We start from the raw sequence: 15903 nt of genomic DNA on the forward strand, positions 1-15903 counted from the left end.
TTATTATGTATCTTCATAACTAAACCAGAATTTACCTTTTTGAGCAAAGCTGAAGAAGCACTCAATGAGCACAAAAGGTGACACCCAAAAGGTCAGAAGAAGAAACAATGACGTTTTGAGATGTATAGAGAGACAGAGGAGGATGGAAAGGTGAAAGAGAAGGGTGGGGGGTGACAGATGGGACAGATTACAAATATCATGGCTCTGACAGTCATTTCTGCTGCTAAAGCTAAAGTCATAAATAATGACGGTCAGTCTGTCTGCGTCTGCACCTGTGGCCCACACAGATAGGTGACAAGAGATGAGCTGACCAGCGAAAGAGTGAGAGAGAGAGACACAGACAGAGATAGAGACAGACAGAGATACAGAGAAAGAGAAAAACAAAACAAACAAATGTTTGTCTTACATTACTAGTGAGGACTTCCATTGGTTTCTACTGGTTTTGGATTACTGTAACCAAGTAGTACTACACCTACACCTTAACCTAACCTCAACTTAAAAATCCAAAATGCAATTTTCTGCTCTTTTAGCTTTTCCAAAAAAAGTAATTTGTGGTGAAAACAACACATGCTCAAGTGAGGACCAGCAAAATGCCCTATCATTGTGTCCTATCACTGAGAGGCCATATAGTCCTCACGAGGATAGCAATTCAAGCATACACACACATATACACACACACACAACCTGTGAGCAGAGGGTTTCAGCTTCATCGTACTGTCCGCTCTGTTTGAGTCCAGTCACAGTCTGCTGCAGTGTCCAGTTCTCTAGAGCCTGAGCCAACAACCCATCCTCCCTCTGCAAGCCTTTCACTGTATGAGAACACACAGTACAGAACACAGTCAGAACACCCACACATAGACACACCTACACAGCAACCTTGGCATGCTTTTTATATGAACAAAAACAGAGATGCACCTATGTGGAATTTCTCAACTGATGACGGTAACTGATAATTAACAACTTGTTCTGGCCAAAACAGATACCAATAATGCATAATTTACAATACTTTTTTTTTTTGCACCTGAAAACAAGTTCACTTTATAGTCCATATAAAAAAAATGTAAGCATGAGATATTACTCAGCAGTCACTCCGCAGTTATTTAAATTATTTACGAGAGCCTCTTACAACAGTAGGTGAATGTAGCAGATGAAGTTATGGGTCGGGCCCAAATACTCTTATTAATATAAAAGTGGTGTTTCTTCATAGGAGGGGAATCAAACCACCAATTTTTGTATGAAATTCCAAGACTGGACCAATAATAATAATGTTCCCATTTCTCAGCAAGTAATATAACAGCCGCTGATATATCATTCAATGCTATAAAAATACGAGGAAAATTCTTCTCACCACAATGTGATGCATTTAGAACATGTTCTAGACACATACATGAAAAATGTACAAAACATCCACTGACCTGTCTCAGACACCTTGGTCATGAGCACCTTCTCTAGACCCTCTCTGCAAGGGCTGGAGCCTGAGAGAGCACATGCTGTGTTTTCAGTGTGGCACGCAGCCATGAGCCCCGCCCACCCTGCAGGATCATCTGAGTGAAATGATGAAAACAAACAGTTAAATTCCCTGACAGAGCATCTTCTACATAACTGCTGCACATCAAATATGAACTACCCATGGATTTTCTTGGTTCCTTGTGCCCCATGACCAGATCATCATTTGGTCATGCCTGCTACAGATCCTCCAGCTCCAAATGATGGAACTAACTCTGATTGTTGAAAACACTTCCTTATATACATATTGAAGCTTTAAGTGCTCCTTAGGGAGCTGTACACAGATTTCTTAAACAATGTTACCTCTTAAGCCTCCAAGGATCAGTTTACAGTGGATGGAGTATTGATTATTCCTGATGATATGCATCCGTCAATGCCCACTCTGGCCAAATTATATGAGACAATGAACCGAAGCCAGAGTAATACATACTGAGGATAAATTAATGCCTCATCATCAGTATAAATGAAAGTACATGACAGTCAAGTGGACATTATAAACTGTTGAGCCACAACATTATGACCAATATGCTTCTTAATATGCTGTTGGTCCTCCACATACCGCCCAAACAGCTCCAACCTGCAAAGTCATTGACTCTACAAGATCTGTGAAGGTGTCCTGTGGTATCCGTCAACAAGTTCTTAGCAGCAGATCCTTTCAGCAAAATTCAGCCATTCCTGTCAGTCGCGGGGTGGAGCCACTACAATATGTAGTGTCAATGTGTTTGTTTAACCCTTTCAACCCTAAGCTTGCAAAAGCCCAGCATTATTTGTAGTTATATAGTTAGTATTCAATATCTAGTTCAGCTAATGAGTCTTTGTTATGTTAACACAGGAGTGCTGATGCTGGAATTGAACAAATCTATGAGATGGCTGGGGACTTTGAGTTAGACAGACTAACTCGAGATACCAGCTACTTTTTTGAATACAAGAAATTCTTGTTTTTTATTTTTATTTGCATTGTTTTAATGATATATGATGTTTTTAGAAACACAAATACACTTATTGCCAAGATACATGGTTTTAAATTATGTATTCAGATTCCTAATACTTTTGAATGGTACCATATATACATAATTAACACATTCTTGTCCCCCATGTAGTATGGCTTAGAACCCAGCCAGGCCTCGCTTAAACCTATACTCACCAGGACAGAGGAGTACAGCTCTCTGGATGGTCTTTAGAGCATTCCTTCTCCTGTCTTCATTCAAGTGTCTGCCTGAGGCCAACTGATTTACACCACTGTACAGCAGTGCCCTCTATAGAGCAAAAGCAGGATGAGCAAATGAGACATGAGACAGGATGGTCTCCTGTTCTACTGCTTCATGTGCCTAGAATGGCTACAAACTTAAACCCACCTTTCCCAAAGTCAGGCTAGCATGGCAGGCCACACTGCCTGCCACAGCTCCTCCCTGGTGAAGACATGAGAGATTTTAGCCAGTTAATAGTTTTACTCTAGCTTTAATGAAGACAATAATTTTACTCTGGCTTTAATGAACACTTTTTCATCATTTTAGTGATGGCAAATGTAAAAGGACAGGTTTTTGGTTAAAACACACAATTTCCTTAAGCGTTAAAATGGCTCAGAGATGCTTACGTCAGCTTTGCTTGGACAATACTGTGGCACCAGTCTGGACAGCAGAGCCCAGAGGGATGGATTTCCTGGGTTCCTGTCACAAGAAATAGTCAAGCAGAAAATATTTATATGCAATAAAATAATGGTGTGACTAGTTACAGCTATAAATTAGGGCTACATAAAAACAAATAAAAAGCAGATTTGTGAGGTTAGGTGCCAATTTCATTTAATTTTGGGCCGTTTAATCAACTCAGTTAAACTTAATTGAAGAAGGGTCTTAATTAACCAGGCATGATTTGCAAGGGTTCTTAAGTGGTTGAATTTTGTTGGAAACTTCAAAGAGTTGGCCACTTACGTTCTTAATTTGGTAATAAATAAGTAAGGACACTTTAATCAAATGTCCACCATCTTATCTAAACTTTACAAGCTTAGCTGTAGCAATTTTAACACATCTAACTGAGATGTTTGGACTTTGGCTATAAACATGGCTCTGGGAAGCCATTTAGCAATTAACTGATCTGAAACTAGATCTCTATATTTGCATTCTGGTCTTGATCATTTAAATTGACCTTCAAAACAGGCCTCAAAATCAGCATCAACGTCAAACTCCCAGTGGTTTCACCATGTACCTGAAAACAGCCCTAGAAGCCTCTCTCTGCACTGAGCTATAGTTGCCCTGCAGGGCCAGCAGAGTGCAAGTGAGCAAGCAGCGCTCCTCCACAGCACCCCCTAGTGTTCCCTCCAGCTTAAACAGCTCCAAGAGGGCAGCGCTAGCCAGGGTGACATCTCCATGAACCAGGCCCAGAGCACACAGACACACCAGGCTCTCCGGAACAGGCTCCTTAAGCAAAGAGCTGTGTGAAGGATAAATGTACACATGGACAGATGAGGATTAAGGCCCAGGCACAGAGTGTAAATACAGAAGTGTTTTGGTTGCAGATTAGTTGGCTCACCACTTGAACAGCAGAGTTTTGGCAGTGTCCATGTTTCCCAGTCTGTGCTGCAGTAAAGCTAAAGCTGTCAGTATGTATGCTTTCTCCTTCTCAGTGGAGGCAACTGCAAGAGCTTTTTCATAGGCTGAGATGAAATGAAAACATACACACAGTCAGAAACTTTGAAACCGTTATTAAACATTATGTACTAGCATTTCCTAGCATGTGATCTACGCTCATGACGCTATTTTATTGTCTTTTTAGTTTTTATTGGTTTAACTAACTAACAACAGTAATAATAATAATAATAATAATAATAATAATAATAATATATAGCAAGTTAACAAAGTGCTTTTCAGAGGGAGATAAGTACAGAAACAATAAAATCCTAACTTATCCCTAACACATTAGAACACAAACAGAAGACTTTAAAATTGCTTAAAGCCACCTGCAACTATCTTATATGTGAAAGTGCACATGTAATATACAGTTTGTGGATGTATTTTTTTCTTTTCATGTCTATGTTTGATGCATGCCTTGAAACCTTCATATGGCAATATTTAAGGCTTAATTTAATAGAATTAAATTAAAACTGGCACTATGTGTTAGATGTATACTATACATAGCACTCCATATAAATATGAACAGAACTATATTTACCATTAACACTTTCTTGCAGGCGTCCTGCTCTAAAGCAAGCTAAAGCCAGTCCTGCAAGATCATATAGTTCCTCTAGAGGTGTGGAGGAGTAATAATGAACTGCCTCCTCCCATCGACCTGTGTCACTACAATCAAAACACAATTTAGCTTTAATAACAGTTAGTGGTTCTATATGCAAGTGCAGAAATAATAAGCTCCATTTTATGCATTAGCTATTAGGGGAAAAAGAGAATGAGTGTTACCACAGGGCCCGTGCATAGCCTCTAAGAGCAAAGCTGAGCTCCTCTATGTGGGGACCCTTCTGGAGCAACTCCACAGCTCTGAGCGACATACAGAATGCAGACACGCACTCAGATTTATATACAAAAACTGGAAAACAAATTGCAATAACAACATGTAGCATTAGCCACTGTGCCTACCTCTTATAGGCTTCAGTGGCTTGCTTCTTCAGCTGCAGGTGTTCATTTAGGAAGCCCAGCATAACAAAGGCATCAGTGTCTGTCTGGATTCTCTCTGCAAAATTTGGGTAGGCCAAGTACGTTTTCCAACAATAATGAATGATCACTGTCACAATATGCTACATGGCAAAGGGTGCATGTGTGTGCAAAGTTTACATACCTGTGTACTTGCTCAAAGCCACCTGTGCAGCTGAGACAGCATTCATCTGGACTATGTTGTAGCGATACAGCTCTGAATCTCGGTTACTCTTGTCCAGTAGAGTGGAACAGACCCAGTAGGCATAACCCTTCACCCCTTCAGTCTAATAACCAACACAAAACAGCAAACATATATTATTAAAATGCACATTCAGAAACACAAGAACTATATAATTAATGTTCTCTCAAATGTAACTCTTACATGAGTGCTGAGCTCAGTGGTGTGTCTGAAGAGGTCCATAGTGTCATAGCTGCCTACAGTCTCAGCAATAAGAGCCTAGCGCACAGAAAGAGAGAACAGGTCAGTTCTAGCTTTCATGAAGTGAATGAGACATTATACACATAAAATGCAGGTGTAAGTGCACCCACTTAGAATGGATTTAAATACAATCACTCAAATCACTTCAGGAGGTGGTCTAAGGTGCATTTTAGCCAGATATACAAGTGTAAATGCATCAGTCTAGCCAAGCCACATTTGACATCCATCCCCAGCTAGTACTGTGATGTATAGGGGGGAAAAAAACCCACTTAAGGACCAATTGACTTGAATCAGAGGGGTTCTTCCAGTAGTATTTAACTCAGTAATCAGAGTTTAATTCAGTATACTTAAAATAAAGGACAAGTTTTAATCTTTACTTCGCCTCATCGTTATTCAATGTCTCGCTGCAGCACATTAAGTTTTAATGTAGGTGGCACATGACTATGATGACTAATACAGAGGTTAATTATTCTAAACAGATGTCTTTCTCTAAATATCAATGTAAAGCTGGGACAAGGAAATAAATAATGCCAAACACCACCAGCTGATTTGCATATTTGATTATCAAGTGTAGATGCATGTAGCTCAATTCTTATCAGGTTGCAATCTAGATACAAGTCACATGAAACATACAGGTGTAATAGAGAGATTAAGTGGATATTTTGAATTAACTACATGTTTCCTTTACCTGTCCAATCCAACAGTTGACATACAACGGTTCCAGAGACTGGGCGATCTTGAAAGCTTCATGGGCAAGCTAAAGGGTAAATAAAAATAAAAAGGAAAGATTTTAGCAGCACTGCAAATATTCATGTAAATATTCAAGTTAACAAGCCTAATTTACCTCAATGTTGCCCTTCTTCAGATACAAAGTTCCAAGGTTTGTCCATGCTACAACATTCTGAAAATATAAGAGTAAAAAAATCAGTGTGATGCTATACGTAAACAGGTCACTGCGTTACTTGTCCTACACTTACACTTGATTCCACTTTGACTGATTTGATAAAGCTGTGCTGAGCAAGGGCAAAGTTTTCAATCCCTGAGAAACAAACAGAATTTAGTTAATGAAATGAAAGGAATTTGTACAAGCACAGTTTCAACCACTAGTCAACACAAAAAATTGAATTTTAAAGACACACTATAAGAACATTCATTCATTTTATTAAAACTGCTAATAACTTACCTTTAGCCATGGCCACTACCCCTAACGCATTCCAGTAAGTGTGATTCCTACTGTCCAGCATAACTGCTTTTTTAACACACTAAGGGAAGATCAAACAAAATAATGTCTAGCAACATCTTATTTCACTAGAGATACCTGAAAAAACAGATCCCAGGTCAAAAGGAATACCTGGAGGGCTTTCTCCAGCAGTGGCTGTACGTCCTGCTCTGTGGACTGGGAGAGGAGCAGCCTGGACTGGTGGTAATAATTGAGACCCAGATCACACCAGATGCTTGGGGCCTCCGCCATCAGTTTCAGAGCACGGCCATAACATCTGGGACACAGAGGTTATAAAATGTTTGAGATAAGTAAACTGTACAGTTCTGAGAGCGAAACAGCACTGTTTCTCAAGCCAATTAGGTGTAGAACAGCAAAAAACATAGTATTAATATCACTTTAGGCATCTAGGAATCCATTCAACATCACAAAGCAGATACTCCGACACTTTTTAAAAACCCACTTCTGTGATCATGCGTAACAGAATGAGGGTGTCCTTCATGTGTATCTGTACAGTGTGCATGCGTATAGCCCACCTCTCCCCAAGAGTAAGTAGTTGTTTCTGGTCCAGCATGTGGTTTTGATCTGCAGGCTCTGCTCCACATAGAGCTCCAGGCACCAATGCACTGGCCCGGTTAGGAGACACAGTACTGCAGCTGGTGCAGGCATCACCCAGCAACTTCCACAGGCAGGACAAGTCAGAACGCTTCTGCACTGCTCTGCACAGGCAAGAGTCACAAATATTAGGGACTCCCTAAGGACTTGCCAAATTATAGACTATGTACAGAATAAAAAGGTTTACAGAGGTATGGTACCTGAACAAATATTTAATGGCTTCCTGTATCAAGTCTACTGCTTTGCCATCCAGGTAGTCCTCCATTGCAGTCTTAGCCATGGCTAAAAGACATTCACCAAGACCTAATAACAAGAATAAAATAAAGTTGATTTAATTATTTTGTATCAACAATAATTGGATTGATTTAGCAACTGTTTACCACCAACTATGTTTAAGTATTTCTTTATTCAACAAACATCAAGCTGAACTAAGTAAAACATTCCATGTCCTAATGTAATCAACAGCATCACCTAGATAAGAAGCATCATTGGGAAAGCCAAACAACAACAAAATAAATACATGTGCAATCATTGCAGAAATATAAATATCAAAACTAGGATAAGAACCACAATAACTTGCATTAAAAAACCTGAAAAAACCTTACTCACCCTTCAATGCTGGCACATATTCTTCTCTCTCTATAATGTGCAGGTACTCTCCTGCAGCCTCTTTGAACCTGCCCAGGATCTGTTTGATCGCTGCGGTCTGGTAGAGGCTGTAGATGGAGCTGGGCTGGAGTACGTGGGCCTTGGCGAAGGCTTTGAGGGCAGCTGTGAAGCTGTGGCGGTTCAGGTAGGCCTCACCTAAACACTCCCAACAAACCCAGTCCTCAGGGTCGGCCCGCAGTGCTGCCTGCAGACTGTCAGGAAAGCCGTCCAGAATTAATATGACATAAAACAAATGTATCGTTTAGGTGGGATTGGATATGTTGGTTAGTGGAATGACTCATACTCAGCAATAGCTTGTGGGTGCTGGCCAACTTTTAGGTAGTACAGTCCTCTCCTCATCCAGGCCCATTTGGCTGAACCTGGTGTCGCTCTCTCTGTCACTGACTGCAGAACTGCTAAAGCAGAATCCTATATAAGAGATGATATATAAGGTCAAACTATATACCAGCATGTGTAACTTTTTCAGCAGTTCACAACTCTAGTCCTTGAGCACCTTTGCCCTTTGTCTTTGGAAGGATCCTGGATCTAATACACCTGATAAGCTATTTAATAAGCCCTTCCTGAGTCGATGTGAGTGTGTTAGAGCAGGAAAGGTGCAGAGCAGGTGGTTTCAGGGCTGGGATTTGGAACCAATATTGTAGGTGCACATAAACAAATGAACAGACAAAAAACCTAGCAATGAGATGGATAAGTAATTTTTTCTATAAGGCTGAAATGCAGTGTGGTGTGTAGCACTCACCATGTCTCCTTGCTCCATGCTGAGGTCCACAGTGGCGGCTCCAGCCTCTCCATCAGTGGAGTCTAACTCGAATGCTCTTTTATAGCAGCCTCTGGCTCGGCCCAGGTCTTTGGCTACCTCCCTGTAGTAGTGACCTAGGTAGCGGAAGACTGAGCCCAGATGGGGATCCAGCTTCGCAGCCTGGACAGATGGCGTGATAATGAGAAAATCTACTCCAAATACACTCATTTAAATAATAGAGGTGTAAATCTCTGACCTCATACATTTCCATAATGAATCTTTAGAATCCGCATGTCAAACACAAGGCCCAGGGACCACATCAGGCCAGCAGCACAGTCTTATCTGGCCCGCAAAATTATTTTGATTTCCTATTGGTATTAGCCCATTTCACAATGTGCTGCACTACAATCCCCAGCATGCACTGCAATGTAATAGGCAATCCCACTCCCCTCCCCCAAAAACAATGTATGGGACAGCAATTACACAACACTGTTAAAAATGGGAGGTCAGCTCAACTCAGAATGACACAGTAACTGATTTCATGACTTTTCTTGAGTTGACTCAACGTCTGAGTTGAGTTCACACAACTCGAGCTTCTTAGTTGAGTCGACAGTTTAGTTCTGCATCTCAGCTGGGTAAATAAAATGAACTTGTTTTTTATACTCAGCTTCCCCACTAGCCAGGACTCTTTCCATCACACAGTCCTGCTAGACATTTTTTCTAGTACACACTTATAGACGGCTATGGCATTGCTGGGGCTCAAACTCACAACCTCCTGTTGGGGTGACGGCTTAGTCCACTTAGCCAATCAGGGACACAAGAAGCAACTCAGATTTTGTGTCTAGAAATGTTTAATACACTGGAAAAAATATTTGTTGTTTTAACTTTAAAGCATGGAATCATTTCATGCGGTGAAACTGTCTAATAATTCATGCCAACATCAGGAGATTGTGAGTTGGAATCCCAGCAATACCACAGTTGTCCATATCCAGAAGTCCAACAGGAAAATATGCCAGATAGGACTGTGTGATAGATGAAGTGCCAGCTAGTGGAGAAGTAAAAAACGCAAACTCAGTTTTGTTTATCTCACTGAGATGCAGACCTAGAAACAGTAGCTGGGAGAATTTTGACTAAACTAGTAAGTGTGACGGTGTCCTCAAGTTGAGTCAACTCAAGAAAAGCCATGTAATCAGTTACTACATCATTTCGAGATTTTTTTAAAAATACACTAACATACAAATGTAACTAGAGGAATTTAATAATACAAACAAAATATGAAGCTTTTTTTTTTACTTAAAAATAGCACAGGGATTTTTATTTAGGCTAGGAAATGAATGCATATTTTACTGAATATTATTATAATTGATTAAGGAATTTCAAAATAGGGACAACCTACCTTTATCAAACAACTACATTTGTATCAACAACTCAGTCTCTGCTAGTGTAAACAACTAACACTGTAATATTTTAATACTACAGGCTAAATGTTGACCATAAGTGATGGTATGTAAAAGTCACTGCTGGCACCCCAAAGTTTTCTTACATGCTTCTATAACCTAAGACTAGCTCAGCTAGTTTGCATTGAAGTGCTTGTAGTTACTGAATAATAAAAATTCTTAGTATGTAATAAGCCTGGGATTTTAAAGGGTTAAATCACATTTGCTCCAACACGAGTACAACTAAAACACCCAGTGAGACTGAAAAGGACAACAGCTGGGGAGATAACTTCAGCAACCCACCTTCAGTAGATGAGTGTGGGCTTTGCTCCTGTCTCTCCGTGTCTCCTCTCCCATGCTCCAATATATCTTTCCAAGCAAGAAATACAGCTCTCCGCTGTCTGGCCTCTGAGATAGAGCTTCTACAAAGCTATAAATCAAAGACATACATGTAAAATGTCTTTGTTAGGGTATATCCTGATTAGCATTAAAACAACCTCCTTTTTGTACTGTCACTGTCCATTTTATCAGCTCTATTTACCAAAAAAGGGCACATTGTAGTTCTACAGTTACAGACTGTAGTCTTGTTGTTGTTTAGCAACAGGTTTTAATGTTACGGCTTATCAGTGTATACATGCGTGTGTGTGTGTGTGTGTGTGTGAGTGTGTGTGAGTGTAAAAGAACATGAGGAGAAAGAGTGATACCACTGCTCTGCTTGTTGGTGCTCATCTTTAGATGTATGAGCCATTCCCTTTAGGGTTAACCCCTCCACGGAGCCAGGGTGAGAGCTCAGCAACTCAGAAGAAACCTTCAGAAGACAAAAACACTTTGGACAATGCAGTGTGTTTTTCAACAAAATTAAGTTAGGCAATGCATTAAAGAACCAAAAAGGTTTACATAATAGTGGCAGTGGGGGCCTGGTCTAGCATCACAGGCGAGGCAGAGAGCCAGTTACTCTAAACCAGCAGCTTAATTTGGCTATGGTTTTCACCTATATATTGTATGCAGCCCACTTTGTATTTCAGTAGGTCACTGAACACTGAGAGAGAGGAAGCTTCAAGACATAGAGCCAAACACGAGAACAGAGACTAAGAAAAGTCCAATTCTCAGAGGTTTTTTTGCATGTGTAACAGCTGGGAAAAAACCTTTTTAAAGACTAAGCTCTGTATCTGCTACTCCCATCTCCTGTGTCCTCTATGCCATTAGAGTCAATGGTTCATAATCACATATTTAACTGTCAACAGGCAGGCTGAATCTAAATAAGAAAAAAGTGTGAAGATTTGTACCTGAAATGCTTCTGCAAGCTGTCCCTTCTGCAAGTGGGCTCTCCCTTTTAATGCTAACAGTGCAGGGTCATTGCTTGCATCTGCCATCTGAAAGAAAGTCATTTTTGGCTGAGGCAATGAGCTGATCGCAATAGAATGTAATAACCTCCCCACCCAAAAAAAAACATTGATCCTATGACCTGAAGGGTACCTGAGAAAGCATCTCCAGAGCTTCTTCTGTACTCTGCTCCGTTCCAACTCTCACAAGCGCCTCCAGCTTCACTCTCAACAGCTTCTGGGTCCAGTCTTCATCATACCCTGCACTCACTATCAGCCCTGAAACACATACCAGGGGCCTATGATGTTGAAAGTGCCATTACTCCATCTTCACTATTCACTTTAAACCTTTTATTTAACTCTTAATCTGAAAGCGTATTACTTTGTTATTGATCTTCAGGTTTATTGTCAGGGAAACGACTATGTAAGGTGTACAGTATTATACAGTAGAGAGTATATACAGTAATATTGTTGTGTAGACAGTCTACATGTAAAACACTACTGCCTTTAGAATATTTAGGGAAAATAGCAAATTAGGGTGTGCTCACCAAAGTGCGTACACATACATGCCAACACACACACACCACACACACACACCACACACACACCACACACCTTTGTAAGCCACAAGTCAGGCGATGAGAGACATATTGTACCTTGACTGGAAGACAGTGCACTGTCAGCATACTTGTGCATTTTCAGCTCAGCCTGAGCAAGGTTGTACCACCCAATGACGCTGGAGCGCATCCGTCTTAGTCCTGTAACCAAAGGCAGCAGGGCTGTTACAGAAGGCTACTGCAGCGTTTTTCCCTGACTGCCCCAACATAAGACTGCAAAATTGTGCAAAATGACATGCTTTGGTGATTTTCCACGTGGAAATAACTTTACACATCCATACAGGGAACATGCTTAAATATGGCATTATCTAATCATTTTAGTGCACAGCTTCTATTTATTTTAATGAATTTAACATAGTGGAAAAAAATAAAAAATAAAAAATGTACAATTTGCAATAACTTTTGTACAGGCCACATTTTATGTTTTATTTTCCACAATCTGTTAAATTCAGCAAATAAACAGTAATTATAACCTTTAAAAAGTGCATATGCATGATCTCCATAGAGGAAGTGTACTTACTTTCACTCTGAAAATCAACAAAACATGTAAATTGACAAAGGGCACCCAAACTTTTGCATACGGCTGTATATGTAGACTTCTGAGTGCCATCATATCTTTCTGCTGCTTTTCATACAGGTAAAACTAAAATAAAATGTATTCATTCTGTGACACTGTGCTGTTACATTAACGAGGGGAAGTTTCGTTCTTTAATTTCATACCTACCAAGACCTAAGCTTTTGACAGCATCTTCATATTTCTTATCCTGAAGAGCTTTTACACCTAGGCCAAAGTGAGCAAGCGAACTGGCTGGGTCCAGCTCCAGCAGACGAGTGTAGCAGCTCACAGCATCCTCACTGCAATCATCTACCAAACACAAATACAACAGACAACGCAAATAATAAATCAATCCATTGATACCATTAATAAATCAATCAATACAACATTTCTTATCTGTATTACACTGTTAAATGCTGTGTCATTTTCTACATGTAAAGAACAAACATTTGTTTGAAACCTGTGTCACTAAGGATTCATCTCAGGAGCTTTAGGCTATTGGTATGTAAGCAGAGTATGGTTTTAATGTCTCTAGACACCACACCTGAAAGCAAGTAGTACTCTCCTAGGACTTCTAGAGGGTATGAGTCTTTTGGGTAGAGGGACAGCATGTTCTCACACATCTCTTTCAGCTTCACCACTTCATGAGGGAGCTGGGAAAACATGCAAGACAGGTCACATATAAAGTCCATGTGCTTATTTTTATTTCTAAAAGTTGACTTTCCTGATATATGATATTGCAGAAGACACAGAAGATCACTTACTTTTGAGAGACATTTAATGTAGTCTTTTGTGAGCTCTCTATGGTCTTCACTAGGTACATGTGCTGTTAGCTGGAGAGCTTGTTCAAAGGCAGAGAGGAGCTGAAAGGGACAGACAGACTTGCTTAACAAAAATATCCTATAAATTGAAATAGGAAAAAAAAAACACACCTAACCAGTATTTAAAATGTACCTATTGTTACTTATTTATACTATTAGAACATTTTACTTTATCCTATTAATCGCATCAAGTTCTTCATGTAGGCCCAAATTTCAATTTCTCACTCTCACAGTGAAACAAATTATATGTTATGTTGCTTCCTAATAGTTAACAAATAATTTAAAGCACTCAGTGAATAATAAGATCAATAGGGTGATATCTATATGCAACCTCACTCTAAATATTTAACTACTTTAATTTTATTTCACTCACATGCTGTTGAGTCTCATTGTCCTGCTTTTCCACAGTACCCAGGAGCAGTCTGGTCATTTCCCTCCATAGTTCAAGCAGCTCGAAGTTCTCCACACCTTCCTCTGCCTCCCTCATCTGGATGAGTCGCCGCCACACTCTTGCTACCTGCACAAGATGAGACATTACATGCACACCAAGACTGAATTAATTTGCAATTTATTCCAAGCTTCTCTCTTCCTTTTACAGATTACAGCTTTAATTAATTACACAACAGGCTATGACATCGCTCACATCTTTTAGGTCATTTTATTTATGTTACAATGTGTGTTCACACAGATTTGCCTACTGTTCAATTAAAATACATTGTTCCTTTTTAGGTGCAGCCATAATCTTTGTCCATTAATAGTACTACTATTGTTCTAAATGTTGGATCTATGAGCAAAAACTTTTTTTAAAAAGCAAAGGAAAATATAAAAAAATGAATTATAATTAGGTAGCATGCTGTATTAACCCACCTTTCACACTAGCTAAAATCTTGTCTGAAAATGTTAAAACTATTATCATACGAAACACACAGTGCACAAACTGACACATGCATGCATGTAAACATAAAAGTAGACCAGTCTGAAAATCTCATTTCCTTACCTGTAAATAGTTCTTTTCTGTCTGATAGATGTCCACCAACTTCTTGCTCACTTCAAAGCATTTGACTTTGTCTGAACTGCAAATCCAGAAAAGCATGTTAACATAAGATACAAAACTCAAAACAGCTCAAAGTAACACAAAGGGCAAGATTTATTTAGCTCAGATACACTCACGTTTCATACAGGGTTATGAGTTTTTGATAGATTTTGGGCAGTTCAGCTTTGAAGTCTTCTTGGTCGCTTTTTTCATACAGGTTTGCAAGGCCCTGTAAAACACACCCATTACAATGTTCACTGTTGTTTAAAAAAAAAAAAGACTGCAAAACCAAAAATCATGTTAAACCATGTGATTGAAGTTTTGACTACAGGTTTTATACAGAGAATTTTACCAGGCTGCATAAGTACACAACGCACATCTCTTCATTTATTTTTTCTCCCAGGACAGAATATCTGCACGCGTCCTCAAGTTAAACTCAATTTTTTTAAGCTTTTTTTAATCCCACTCCAAAAATAATTTTAAACCAGGTTTACAGTGATGATATATCAAATACAAAAAAAACATTTAAAGTAACTCACACCGATATCATTGCACTATATAATGCAATAGCTTTCTGTGACAAAGCTTTTAGAGACATTAAACCGACCGATTAGCACCGACCTGCCATGCAAGCAGTTGGTCGGGCTCCAATTCTGCAGCTTTCTTGTAGGCAGTCTGGGCCTGATCAGGCTGCTCCAGCTCACCAGCCGCAACTCCAATGAAAACCCAGGCATTGTAGTTATTCTTCTCAAGTTTGAGAACAGCCTGGAATGAAGATAATGTGAATTTAGTGAGACAATCACCCTGTCAGGACAAAACTGTGTCTGCTTTAGCAATGTTGGCACCAACAGCTACTGTCAGCTGTGAGGAAATTCTCACCTTACAGTGTTTCAGAGCTTCTTTAAACTCCTTATTTTTGATAGCTTCCCTGGCACTTTTCAGAGCCGACTTTACTTCTTTGTTTGACATTGTCTATGAGAAATAAAAAATGAAATATTACAATACAATAAAGTAATCCGTTATAGTTTCAAAACGTTAGCCTGCTAGCTAACTTCATTTAACGTTACTGGCTGCAAGCAACCAGAAAGCTAGCTAGGAAAACAGCAAGCAACTAATATAAACGCGCACCTCAATAATGTAACGGAGCTCAGAGCACAACCTTTTTATACAAGACCAAAAAAAACTACCCCAAAAAGCAATAGTTCATATAATGACAGTCAAACTACAACTGAAATACGCAGTCCGATTCATCCTGTGCTTTTCTCTGAACTGCGCATGCGCCCAACAACA

The 15903-nt window shown here is 39.6% G+C and overlaps 1 protein-coding gene across 1 annotated transcript in view; it reads right to left on the reverse strand.

The window, feature by feature from the left end:
- The window catches only part of ttc37 (tetratricopeptide repeat domain 37), a 24908-nt gene extending 9031 nt beyond the window's left edge, over positions 1 to 15877 (reverse strand). The window contains exons 1-36 of the mRNA XM_036599191.1: positions 15742 to 15877; positions 15493 to 15585; positions 15235 to 15378; positions 14751 to 14842; positions 14578 to 14653; positions 13954 to 14097; positions 13524 to 13622; positions 13304 to 13412; positions 12928 to 13068; positions 12243 to 12344; positions 11741 to 11865; positions 11551 to 11637; positions 10969 to 11072; positions 10568 to 10694; positions 8829 to 9008; positions 8373 to 8497; positions 8030 to 8280; positions 7621 to 7723; positions 7342 to 7524; positions 6938 to 7082; positions 6770 to 6848; positions 6564 to 6625; positions 6431 to 6487; positions 6275 to 6343; positions 5530 to 5604; positions 5290 to 5431; positions 5091 to 5184; positions 4914 to 4991; positions 4672 to 4796; positions 4033 to 4156; positions 3709 to 3933; positions 3101 to 3173; positions 2862 to 2915; positions 2651 to 2762; positions 1416 to 1544; positions 685 to 809 (exon numbers count right to left, since the gene is read on the reverse strand). Of these exons, the coding sequence (XP_036455084.1) occupies positions 685 to 809; positions 1416 to 1544; positions 2651 to 2762; positions 2862 to 2915; positions 3101 to 3173; positions 3709 to 3933; positions 4033 to 4156; positions 4672 to 4796; positions 4914 to 4991; positions 5091 to 5184; positions 5290 to 5431; positions 5530 to 5604; positions 6275 to 6343; positions 6431 to 6487; positions 6564 to 6625; positions 6770 to 6848; positions 6938 to 7082; positions 7342 to 7524; positions 7621 to 7723; positions 8030 to 8280; positions 8373 to 8497; positions 8829 to 9008; positions 10568 to 10694; positions 10969 to 11072; positions 11551 to 11637; positions 11741 to 11865; positions 12243 to 12344; positions 12928 to 13068; positions 13304 to 13412; positions 13524 to 13622; positions 13954 to 14097; positions 14578 to 14653; positions 14751 to 14842; positions 15235 to 15378; positions 15493 to 15582 (4050 nt within the window). The 5' untranslated portion in view covers positions 15583 to 15585; positions 15742 to 15877. The remainder of the gene's footprint in view (positions 1 to 684; positions 810 to 1415; positions 1545 to 2650; positions 2763 to 2861; positions 2916 to 3100; positions 3174 to 3708; positions 3934 to 4032; positions 4157 to 4671; positions 4797 to 4913; positions 4992 to 5090; positions 5185 to 5289; positions 5432 to 5529; positions 5605 to 6274; positions 6344 to 6430; positions 6488 to 6563; positions 6626 to 6769; positions 6849 to 6937; positions 7083 to 7341; positions 7525 to 7620; positions 7724 to 8029; positions 8281 to 8372; positions 8498 to 8828; positions 9009 to 10567; positions 10695 to 10968; positions 11073 to 11550; positions 11638 to 11740; positions 11866 to 12242; positions 12345 to 12927; positions 13069 to 13303; positions 13413 to 13523; positions 13623 to 13953; positions 14098 to 14577; positions 14654 to 14750; positions 14843 to 15234; positions 15379 to 15492; positions 15586 to 15741) is intronic.
- Positions 15878 to 15903: the final 26 nt, after the last annotated feature.

The sequence above is a fragment of the Colossoma macropomum genome, unplaced genomic scaffold, assembly GCF_904425465.1.
Source record: "Colossoma macropomum unplaced genomic scaffold, Colossoma_macropomum, whole genome shotgun sequence".
NCBI lineage: Eukaryota > Metazoa > Chordata > Actinopteri > Characiformes > Serrasalmidae > Colossoma > Colossoma macropomum.